This window comes from Glycine max, chromosome 16, assembly GCF_000004515.6.
Source record: "Glycine max cultivar Williams 82 chromosome 16, Glycine_max_v4.0, whole genome shotgun sequence".
NCBI classification, from domain to species: Eukaryota; Viridiplantae; Streptophyta; class Magnoliopsida; order Fabales; family Fabaceae; genus Glycine; species Glycine max.
In genome coordinates, this window is record NC_038252.2 from 31581250 (window position 1) to 31593843 (window position 12594).

At 33.6% G+C, this 12594-nt stretch overlaps 2 protein-coding genes across 3 annotated transcripts; both read right to left on the reverse strand.

Annotated features, from left to right (window-relative positions):
• Positions 1 to 347: 347 nt before the first annotated feature.
• On the reverse strand, positions 348 to 4151 carry LOC100777342 (ADP-glucose phosphorylase). Its single transcript, XM_003548013.5, has 3 exons — positions 3502 to 4151; positions 1655 to 1945; positions 348 to 830 (listed from the first exon to the last, which is right to left on the reverse strand). The coding sequence occupies exons 1-3, from the start codon at positions 3967 to 3969 to the stop codon at positions 564 to 566; spliced, it is 1026 nt and encodes a 341-aa protein (XP_003548061.1). The 5' UTR covers positions 3970 to 4151; the 3' UTR covers positions 348 to 563.
• A 1007-nt stretch (positions 4152 to 5158) lies between these two features.
• LOC100777869 (glutamate dehydrogenase 1) lies at positions 5159 to 10068 on the reverse strand. 2 transcript variants are annotated; one of them, XM_003548014.5, is made up of 9 exons: positions 9839 to 10068; positions 9225 to 9338; positions 8497 to 8718; positions 8286 to 8360; positions 7738 to 7854; positions 7106 to 7356; positions 6615 to 6690; positions 6436 to 6522; positions 5159 to 5611 (listed from the first exon to the last, which is right to left on the reverse strand). In XM_003548014.5, the coding sequence occupies exons 1-9, from the start codon at positions 9944 to 9946 to the stop codon at positions 5426 to 5428; spliced, it is 1236 nt and encodes a 411-aa protein (XP_003548062.1). In that variant the 5' UTR covers positions 9947 to 10068; the 3' UTR covers positions 5159 to 5425. The 2 variants fall into 2 exon arrangements, with proteins under 2 accessions (XP_003548062.1, XP_040866458.1); XM_041010524.1 differs by lacking the exon at positions 9839 to 10068 and adding an exon at positions 9696 to 9824.
• Between the last annotated feature and the right edge of the window lie 2526 nt (positions 10069 to 12594).

A 12594-nucleotide genomic window follows, 5' to 3' on the forward strand; every position in this document is an offset into this window, starting at 1 on the left:
TACAAAGGCAAGAACAGTCCACACTTCAACTCCCTAAGCATCCAGTTGTTTGTTACACGTGTTGTCATCGTCTCCGTTAATGTTGACGGTGATGGCTCAGTAGTGGTTGGACTCAGAGGAAGCTCACAAAATATGAAACTTTCGACCATTCATAAAATAGTCTTAAATTTATAATAATTACATTTTTTTGTCAAAAAGAAAAAACCTCAGCTATTTCTGCGTTTTCCTTGTAAGCTACGAATAGTAACTACTGGAAAAAGAGAAAGTTCTTAACAAGCCCTAGTCTCTTAATGCATAATAAGCCGGCAAAAAGAAACCCTTCCATTACCCCCAAAAGGACATATTCGTTTCCTCAATGACTCCAATACACAATGAATATTTTATTTCAAATTTCCAACATCTCGATGTTTTATGACCAACATTTGTAAGAGCCGAAACTCCCTCACTAGGAGACTCAGTATAAAAACCGTAGCAAAAAAAGCTTGTCCCTCGTATGTGAATCAAAGAAAAACTTACCACCTAACAAGTTTTAGATTAGATAACCAATATGTTTTCTGCACGCTTTATCCTGACTCTGGAACTTTCACTTCCCTTAGAACCTTTGCAGCATCCTCGGGGAACACAGGATTTATGTAACAACCAGTTCCAAGCTCAAAACCCGCAATCCCAATAAGTTGAGGTATTATCTGTATAAACCAATGATTGTATGCTAACTCCGACCCTTTAGCATGAAGTGGACTAGTGTGAATCATATAGTTGAACGGTGGATTGTTCAACTGCAAGGCCATCTTCCTGAGCATTAGTTTCAACAAACCTCCAAGTTCAACTGCCTGCAAAATAAATATCAAGAAATAATGACCAACCTTTGGAAAAAGAAAACACAAATAGAGGAGACATTAGCACAAGTGTATATAGTTGATAATGGCATGACACAGTGCAAATTCCAATTTAGCAATACGAGGTGAATCGGTGCTATGTTATGTTGAACGCATAGCATTGCAAAATCCACTATGAGTAGCAATAGCTTGAGCTATCTGTGTGCTATTACAAAGATGCTCAATCTGTATTATAATATAATAAATCTTCAAAATTCTAATTGTCATTTTTAATTATATTAAATATATAGTGTTATAAAGTGTGGTAAGATTATGTTATGCTATGCGGTATAGCAATAAGAGCCCCCTATTGCCATATAAGTGTTATTCGCTATCAACAATTATGATATAAGGAACACATAGACATACACTATTCAGTTTACTCACACATGAAGATGGCATGAAAAGCATTTGTTACTTGGTTACATTTCTGACACCTAATAGTGACAGTTCCATATTAGAACTTGGCGTTCCAATATCTAATCATAATTTCTAAGCACCGACCATATCCAATCTCATATGACTCAAGTACCAAAGATAATCCATTTATATTCCAAAATGGCAATAGGAACAACTGACTGTTAACATGATTTCGGATCTACTTGTTCAGTATGTTTCTGTCACATGGAATCAGCCCATAATAGGAATCAGCATCAAGCCTCAGAAAACAACTAGTTAAGCCTTTAATTCACACCTCATATAAGATGCATTATATTGAGATCAAACTAAATGTTTGGCACTTAAGCATCAACAAGACTTTGCAAATAAAGAAGTGGTACCTTTTCAGCATCCAATTCATGGAAGTGAGCAGTGTGGTACCGAGGAACAATCCATATCTCAAAAGGAAAAGTAGCAGCAAAAGGAACCAGTGAAAAGAAGTTGGTAGATGAATCAATCAAAAGATCTTTACATTGAATTTCACAAATAAAGCATTTCCCTGTCTGATCAAAATGATCTTTCATACTTGTAAGACGGGCAGAAACACTAGGTGGAATAACTGGCAGGGCCATCATCTGACTGTGAGAATGACTCATTGATGCACCAGCTGAAGCACCATGGTTTTTGAACACCTTCAAAAGTTAATAAAAGCAAGTTTACGTGATAAAACAAGTGCAAGAAGAAGAAAAACAGTAATTTATTTATCCCAAATGTGTAAGACTGGACCAATTGCAATTATTAATGCCATTGTAGAAAATGACAGAAATGTAGACTGCAACTACCATTTGATTAATACAGTTACAACTGTAACCATAAACGTTATTAGATCTATCATCAGTGATGCAAAGCAGGCACGCAGCCATTGCTTATTACTCAACTTCTCTCATTACCCAAAGTAAAATCAACAATTATACGTATAGCCAAACTAAAACATACTACTATTTATCTAAGTGCAAATAAATCCAAGATCCACACACTATTTCTGAATTTCATCTAAGGGTTTATACCTTGCATTGAAAACTATTAACACAACATATCAACACATATAACATATGCTGCATAGAAAGCATATATGGCATACTATTACATCTAAAATCCCTGCCTTAGCTTTTGTGAAATGAGCATGAAATAAAAAAAAAATGATAATAGAAAACAAGAGATAGAAGAAAGCAACTTCATGTATGAAGCATGAACACCTCTCTTGTTTGAAGTGTCGCCGTGTCAAACGTGTTTCCAACACCACACACCCCGACACTTGTTTGACACTTCTTATTAGGTGTCTAATTTAAAAATTATTTTTTGTTGGCTTGAACACTTAAGCTGTCACCTTTGCATAACTCATAAACTTATGGAAGGTTTATTTAAAAAGATGAATATACTATCAATTTAGATATTTTGTTATATATTACTCATATTTCATTTCATTAAAGTCTCTCTATTTGTGTATGTATGCAATGTCCCCATGTGCTAGATTTTAGATATTAGTCGTGTCAAAGTATCGTCCGGTGTTTGTGCTTCATAGTACATCACATAGTTAAAGCATCAAACTCCATAAGAACACAACCAAAAAAGCCATCAAAGGGCTTCACACACCCTTTGAAGCAAAAAGAACATCTTGGAGCGCAAGCGGTGACCAAAACATCGCAAAGTTATGCTAGGATCTAAATAAATCATAAGGACTAATTTGGCAGGAAAACATAATACAGATTCAGGATCACAGACATTAGGGATTAATTTCACATTTTATTCAGAAGATTCAGCAAAATTCAAAGTCAGCAACTGATAAAATACATATTTGGAGACTTAATACATAATTTCCACCATTCTGAAACTAATATCACCTTTTACTCATAGAGTGATTGGTCAACTTAGTTCCTCAAAATCAAGGATATAATAGTGTGGGCAAAGTTTTAAAAAACAGTCTGCAGCCACAAGTAATGGTATTTGGACTTCCCACAACTGCACCACGACCACAATAAGTGACAAAATTATAAACCTTGAGCGTGGGTGATATTTATGCCTAAGCTCCTTAAATGTGCATTTCTTTCACTAGTCATCACTCACACAACCAAAACCAATTTCAAGGACTAATTTTCTTGATGGAATACACGTTTATAGACCAATTCAGCAATTAAATAATTCGATAATGAAAATTGGGGGGCACTAGAGAACGAAAGAACGAACGAACCTGCACGTATTGGATGGATTCATGGCTCGCGAGCTGTCGAGTTCTCTCGGTATAAGCGAGGAAAACTTTCCCAATTTGTGAAGGAGACAGATCGGAGAGCTGAACCGGGTGAACCGGGGTTTCAATCACCACGTCGTGGAAGCCGAACCCGGTCAGGACCGAACCCGTCGTGGAAGCCGAACCTTGGGGTTCGGGGAGGGTGCGGGAGAGGGCGGGGTAGAGGTTCTGGATGACCCGGATTTTCCAATCCGGGTCATGGGTCGGGACCCGGAAGATCTCGGGCGCGCACTCGTGCTCGTGGCCGATGCAGAAGGGGCATTGCTGGTTCGGGTTCGGGTCGGCGGGGGACTTGGACTTAAAGTCCGAGGGTCGTTTTGCACGAGCGGGTGAGAATATCACCCAGCGGTTCCACACGATGTCTTTTCTCACTTCTGGGTTGTTCGGGTTTCCTGAGGAGGATGAAGCCATCGTCTTACGTTGTTAAGTTTGTCTTTGATCACTGTACGCTATTTTTCAGTTTTCAGTCTCATAATACCTTGTCTTACTTACCAGCTGGATAATCTCTTCTCCACTCTACTGTCTGCCCTCTCGCATCTGATTCTTATTCTGTTTTTGTTTTTTTTTTGCTTTTTCTTTCCCTAGTTTTCCAAAATTGTCTTGTGGAATCAAACCATATTTTGTTTGTTAACATAATATTAATATATAGTATTTATTAATTTTATTGATGATTAATCAGAAAATTTAATTAAACATTTTTAATAAAAAAATTTCTCTCAATCACATTTTTTTATCTATAAAATTTGAATAAGAGGTTTTACTTAAACAAACCAAACTCACCCCAATATCTTATTAGTTATATTTAAATTATATGTGAAAGGATAGAAGAAGCATCCAATACATTGTCTCAGTATATATGTTTTGAGTTCATACTAGGCTTTAGGACTCTTTAATGATTGTGTTCTCAAACGTGTGTTAATGACCAAAATTACATTCTTGTTATGCTAAATATGATTAGTGCACACTTATTTTGCTTCTTTTTTTTTTCCTGTAATGGAGTTTAATTTTGCATCTATAATTATTTTTTTTTTGGTGGAAACGTTGCATCTATAAAGCACTGTCAAAAGTAGGAGATAAGTAAAATATAGAGGATTTTGAAAAAAATTCAGGAAATAATTTAAATTAGTGCCTAAGTATACGGCAAAGATGCTCAAACCAAACGCATTTGTAACTTGACCATTTTGGATTTATAAAATTTTGTATGTTCATCAATATAGGAGTCAACATATAATTAGTTTTGTGACGCAATAAAAGTGAGAGAAAAAAAGTTATAAAAATATGATATTAATGTTCCAGAAAGTTATACAAGTAACAGAATTCTTTAGTCAAATTTAAAATGATTTCGCCGGTGAAAAATTTGTCTTTGGGTGTCATTCTCAATTTATGATATAGGAATCTATTCTAACAATTGAAGTTAAGTGTGTTTGGTTCTAGGTTGAATTATCCAAAATCAAGTTGAAATATTAGCCAATGTGATCTTAGATAAATGATTCGGGCTCAGTGGTTCAACGCTGTTATTTTCTAAAGAAATTCTAAATAGAATTTTTTTGATGAGTGGGGATGAAAAAACAAAACAGCACAGGAAAAGGGAACAACATCCTTAAAAAAGAGACACCTGAAGCATCAGAAAACAAGTGATGCCTCATTGCAAGTGGACCAATCTAAGGCATAAAATGGATATACAATTGCTTGTGTTCTAAAAATATATCTAAGGCATAAATAAAACAATCATAAAGTGGAAATGAATTTCTTTATTTAAAAAATATCCGTAAAATTTCGGATGCGTATGCAAGAATTGTATAAGGTGTTGCTGAGTCTGTCAATGGAGCTCTGAATCTTTGTCCAAAGGAGCAACAGTATTATGATTTCAAGCTTCCCAACCCCTAAGTACAGTGGCCCTTGCCACACGGTTAACTGCAAGGGTGAATGCTCCCATACGAAGATCACAATTATGGGTTTTGCACATCTCCTTCACATCTTTGAACCCTTTAGTCATGTATGTCTTTAGCTCGTTGTTCACCTTCTCCTCATCCCACATGAACCCTTGAATGTTCTGTGTGTTACATAATTATAATCATCATTTAATTATCCTTATAATGGTTACATGAAGTGGATTAACATATATGTAAAAGAATTTGGAACCACTAAAGTGATACTCTCCTTGTTCCAAAATGAATGATGTTTAAGGTTTTTTCATATAGAAAGCAAGTATTCCAAGAAAATTATTATTTATTAGAAAATAATTTTATTAAAATATCCCTTTTATGTATAATAAATATTTTTTCTTTTAGTTTCTTAACCAATATTCTAAGGACACTAGTTAGCAAAATCATTTTTCTTTTAATTTCAATAAATGTATATTAAGTCTTTTAAGACAACATTATTTATTACAAGAAAAGACTGAAATAGATGTTTGAATATCTCTTTGACTGAAATAGATGTTTGAATATCTATTTGAAAAGTAAGAATGTTAATTAATTTAAAAAAAATTCAAAGATTAAAATTACAATTATTTTGGAACAGAGGAAATAAGACAATGTTATGTCATGAAAGAAAAAATGTAAAGACAACTAAAAGACACTTTATAAATATTGTTAAAACAACTACTAGCAACACATTTTCTAAGATTTTCTTTTTGAGACATTTTTTTTATCCAGTGAAATTCATATAAATCTCACATAATATATAATGGTTCTCATTCCCAAATTAGTGGGATTCACTTAAATTTCAATTAAAAGAATGTGTTAATAATATTTCTCGTAATTTGTTCTTACTATGATTATTTTTAAGCGTTTTTTTTATAAATAATATGACAAAGTAATATGAAAGGAAATGCATCCATTTGAAATCATAACAGTTAATTATCAAGATAGTTACCTGCACCCACTCAAAGTAGCTAACTGTGACTCCTCCTGAATTTGCAAATATATCTGGGAGGATCACAACCCCTTTCTTTTTCAGAATCTGCAAAGCAAGGAGGTAGTAATTAAAAACAAGGCTTATTTCTTATTGTTTTCCTTTTTTAAAAGGAAGAGAAAGAAAGAATACAAGCTAACCTCATCAGCCTCCGGGTCAGTTGGGTGATTGGCTGCTTCAACAATAAATTTGGCCTTAATCTCATTTGCGTTTTCCCTTCAACCATATAAAAAAGAGGTAAAGAAAAAGGTTTAGACTTATGTTTAGGATGCTTAAGGATTGCAGGCAATAAGTTTATGCAACAAGCAATATTGTCAAGCTCCTCTAAATTTGTAAAATATTGCAAAATGTCGTGTCCTTAAACTTTTTATATTACATTTTTTCACTGACATTTGGAAATGCAGTAAATGATGTTTCGCAATACTGTGCAAAGCCAAAGACCAAAGTAAAAATCTTGCAAAGTAAGAGATTAAATCATCACATGGCCTAATTAAATGGAGGTTTACTCAAGAAAAAACGTGTGGTGCTTGACAATATTTTGGTGTTTACTTCCAAGGTAAGATGTGATGATAATTAAGTGATCTTAGTAGTTCAATATGCACAAAAGAATTATGTAGTTAAGCAAAAGCACCTATTGATGACTCCACCAAGAGCTGCTGGGACAAGAACATCACAGTCTTCAACCAATATTGAGTTGGGGTCAATTGCATCACCACCATGGAATCCTTTGACTCCCCTGTGTTCTCTAGAATGTTTGAGCAAGCTTGGTATGTCAAGGCCATTGGTATTCTTTATGGCCCCAGTTATGTCACTCACTGCAACAACTTTTCCACCTTTCTCACTGATCAATTGGGCAGCCCAAGACCCCACATTTCCAAATCCCTGAAGAGACACACAACAGGATTGATTGCAGGATTTTGTCTCAAATTCATCAAAATATTAGGTATGCATTGATGAACTTTTCTTGGAGCATTTTTACATTTTACTAATATATCTCTATCAATCATGGGTTCGAATTCGGAAACAGCCTCTTTGCATATGCAAGGGTAAGGCTGCGTACAATATTCCTTCCCCATACCTTCGCATAGCGAAGAGCCTCTGGGCAATGGGGTACGAAGTTTATCTCTATCAATCATTGTTGTGAACATTATTTTCAAGCTACTGTGCATGATGTTAGAAGCACCAGTCCTTACATTAACATATAATGAATGTTGTTTTCATTTAGCATAGAGATCAATTTAAGTAATACAAAACAAGTAGTACCTGTATGATAAACCGCTGTCCGGATACACTCATCCCATGCTCCTTAAGCAAAGCCTCCGTTGCAAAGAGGACTCCTCGTCCAGTAGCTGCATCTCTGCCTAGAGATCCACCGAGTTCCTTGTTTGAACATGAAAAGTTAGATATGGGAATTGGTTTAGGGGATGTTATCAGCAAAATTTTCTGAACACACTTTTTATTTTTGGTTGAAATTCTTGTTTGATGCACTAAATAGGGAGTGGAACCCCTCCTTATTTAGTAGAATTCACATGAATTTCAACTAAGAACAAAACTTAGATACAGTTTTTTAGTGTTATTCTCCTGTCAGAATTGGAGTTTCACCTTGATAGTTCACATAATAAAGATTTGCATTAAAGATCAACATAGAAATTCTGATTGGAAAAAACTTATAAACTGTATCTAAGTTTTGTTCTTCAACTAATAGTCCAATTGTAAAAAAAAGTGTTAGAAAGAGTGTGTTCATAAGTTGCTGTTGTGGCACAGTTCAATGCCCATTAAAATGAGAAATACAAAGATTTTAATCTACTTACTACAGGTTTCCCAGTCACTACTGCAGGAGAGTGGCCATGAAATTTGGAATACTCATCTAGAATCCATGCCATAGTCTGCATTCACAAGTCACAACCATGTAGTAAGCTAGTGAGTGTTTTGTATTGAAATCCAATATGAAGAAAAGAGAGCATATAACAAATAAGCATAATAATCATCAGCAAATTCACAAAGCTGAATTGTTGTACTGACCTGTGGTCCTGTTCCCATATCAGGTGCAGGCACATCTGTCTGAACTCCAATCAGATCATGAATTTTCTGGGTAAAAACTCTAGTGAGTCTTTCTAACTCTGACACAGTTAAATCTGCAGGGTCACACCCTATTCCTCCTTTGGCACCACCATATGGTATATTTGCTACAGCTGTCTTCCATGTCATTAGTTGTGCCAAAGCATTCACTTCATCTGGTTCAACCTACTCAAGCCAATACATAATTGTGTGAGGGAACTTAAACCTTATAAACAGAAAAATCACTAAAAGCATACTAAACAGTTATGAGCTAAAATTCAATTTGCTGCTTTTGTTACATATGTGGTTGGTTATTCAGTGGAATCATCCTTCTATTCATTATAGTGTAAAATATGTTTTAGGTCGCTTAAGTTTCGGTCAAAATTAATCTTAGTTCTTGATTTTGATTACTGTATTTTTTATAATTGGTGAATTTTGTTCCTTTTTATTGAACTTAAGATATCAGAGTGAGGGACGAAATTCATCAATTATAAAAAAATACAAGAACCAAAACATTTTTAAAGTCTAGGAACTAAGATAAATTTTGACCAAAAATTAAGGGACTTCATTGTATTTCTGGCCAAAGGTGTAACCATCTAAGGGGAAGAAAAAAAATCTATAGCTAGTTTGTGTTTTCAGTTTAGAGTTGTTGATCAGTAACTGAGGTTTTTGAAAGTCAGAATATAACTAACCTCAGGATGGTATCTGATCCCTCCTTTCATGGGGCCTCTAGCATTATCATGTTGAATCCTGAATCCAACAAAAGTGGCCAAGCTGCCATCATCTTTGGGGATGGTACATTCAACCTGCATTTTCATTCAACAAGATTTAGAACTGGAGGAGTTGCTAAACTATGTTATGCATATCATATATGTTAAAGACATAGTATGCACAACAAAACTATGAATGACTTTTCTAAGAAGTTTTATGAATTATTTTTCAGGCAGTAAAGAGAGGGAGAGGGAGAGGTAGAGGTAGGTGTAGAATGAAGTCAGTTTTATCACACAGTTAGCACATCGGAACCATTGGTAAATCAGACTTAAAACATGCATTCAATATTTGAGTTGTCCGATCTTCATTTAACGGTTTTGATTCATTGATGACAGCAAAAAATCTGGAAGAAAGGAGAGAAAAAGGTTTTCTTCAACAAAATTGTTTTGTACCATCTAACACTTTTCTTTGAACCCACTTGGGTCGGCCTAGTGGTGAAGGACTGGGGTAGAATATATGAGGTCTTAAACAATTTTCTTTGTGAAAGAAAGAAAAAAAATATGGTAAGAACAAATCATTTTGCAGGTTTACTTGCCTTGATTTCTCTAAATGGAATCAGCAAACTTTTCTCAAGCTTGGAATCCAATCCAAGGAGCCTAGAGGCCAGCCTAAAGTTCCTGTTGGTGGCTGCTAGTGCATTCATTGTTTCCAAAAGAGTAAAAGACAAACACAAAATTCCAATGTTTTTGAGACGCGGAAAATAGATGTTGCAACTTTGCTTTTCTTACGGGTATATATAGCTATCAAAGGGAATGAAAGAAAGATAATCTATTTGTGCCAGGAAAGTAGGAAATACAAACAAGCAACATCTCGTCAACAAAAATATTTGATCAACGTGACACACCACGTGGATCAAAGTCAGCAAATAGTATAGAAATGGTGGTGGAAAAGAAAATAATGACATCCTCAATGTTCTTAAAATTTAGGAGAAATTGCTGCGTTTAGTTGCTTTTGTGAAGCATATTTTATGTCCCTTTTATCAAAGGTGTATGTTAACTTAATAATAGGTAGGAATAGTTTGATCATAGGAAAATATACAGGAGTGATTTTTTTTTTTTAAGACAAGAGTTATCTTATTGGTTTGATTTGCTTGATTATTGTTATTATTTTTTTAACCAACTACTCTTGATTAGAGTTTTTAGCTGGACCTAAGGTTATTGTTAACTAAGTTGAGAAGTACATTTTTTTTTTATTAATAGGAATCAAAGAAGACCTCTTGGTCTATTTTGTAGAATATGACCTCTTACCATAAGATATTTTATTGCACACACGTTTATCTTCCAATTACAAAACGTGTCTATTGTTTGTCATTTATTTTATGGAAAATAAGACTTCTTTACCAATTATTCTCCTAATAATACTCACAAGTTGCATTTGTTTCAGGTCATGTCACGCGATGTCTTGTGTTTTAATTTAAAGTTTTTTTTTTACATAATTTAAAAAAAATTTGAGAAAAACATTTTTTATAAAAATTATTTTCAAGCGAATATTGAGTCATTTTATATTTTCCTTTCAGATCGGAGAGGGGGACAAAAATAAAGTTACTGATCCAAAATGAGTTCTAAAATTATTTCTGTATTTTTTTCTCATAAAGGAAATATGAGCGAACATTTTAGGCTAATTAGTGAGACTTATTAAAATTGTTTTATTTTTCTCTCTTAACATACTAAAATCTAATATAAAAGTATTTAATGTAAAAAGAACATAAAAATATTTCATCTCTCAACGTGTAATAGGTAGATGAATAATAATATAATAAAAATAAAAAATTCTGAAAGGAAAATCTTGTGCAAATAAACAGGAAAATTTTAGAGAATTTTTTAATTTTTTAATCATAAAAATATATAAATAGGCAATTATAACCATCATATCTTCTAAATTAAAATATTTAATTTTATTATTATCAACACATATATATGTTTTAATTAAGGTAATTAAAATCATTGTAAAATGAAAAAAAATAATTATATGTAAGAATTTTGTCTTAAATTATAAAATACATTTATAATTAATAAATGTTTCATGCCTTTAAATTATCAGAAAATGTATTTATTTAACTAATTACTTTCAATAGTGTGAATATAGTTTATTAAGCAATTTTTAAATCTACATTATTATAATAAAAAGTCAGAATAAATATTAAAATTAAAATTTAAATATATTATTCATTGAAGATGATTCATCTGGCCATTTACTGCTTGTTGCCACAAGTTAATACTTAAGATAAGCGAGCTTCGTCAAGATTGGTAAAAGCTGCATACGTGCATTCATCATGTCAATGTCAAATTGTCAATGCATAACTTGGAATACCATATTAGGCAAATCGTGAGGACCCTAATGCAATTAAATAATAATTAAACAAAAGGTGTTATCTTATTCAAAACGAAAAATTATATTCACCATTCTCGTCTTTGGACATCACACTTATTTAATAACAGTCTTCAAACGAAAAAAATTGTTATACATCCTTATTTTTTTTTTATATATACCCACATCTTTATTAGTATGCATTAGTTAGTGTCCTACATCATTATATATTTCTTATAAGCACTAAAACATGATATTTTTTCGTACAGGAACTGGCTTCTAAATTAATGGCACTCATATATAAAAATTAAAGGATTCTCTATGGGTGATTCGGTGGGTTCACCATTATTATTTCAGAGGGAGCGATGTGTGGAATTACAATTCTTCTTCATCAGATTCAGTTTTGATAAAGAAAATCATTCAAATAAGGGACTTTATTATCTCTAAAGAGCTAAGTACGGAAGAGGCCAAAAAGATGATTCAATCTTGGAGCACCAATGAACAATTGCTTGTTGACAAAGTCTATGAATACATTAGAGGTGTCAAGCCTACTGTTAGTTGGTGTTCTGTTATATGGAACCCAGCAATCCCCCCTAAGATGTCTTTCATTTTGTGGCTTGCTAAAAGGAATCGGCTGCTTACTCTTGACAAAGTTGCTTTTTTGAACAAGGGTTCCCTCTGCCCTTTATGTTCAAATGAGTCTGAGTCAAATGCTCATTTGTTCTTTTCTTGCAGGAAATCTCTCCAAGTTTGGGCTCACATTTGTGATTTGGCTCCTTTCCGCAAGCGTTTCACTTCTTTACAGCGCATTACTGACTCTTTAATTAGGGGCAGATCCACATCAGGTGTTCAAGGAAAATTACGTTGTATGGCTATAGCAATTACAGTCTACTGCATTTGGCTGTCTAGGAACAAGCTGATTTTTAAAGATTATCAATTTTCTGTCATAGAGGTTATTAGCAAGATTAAGTTTCTTATGTATAG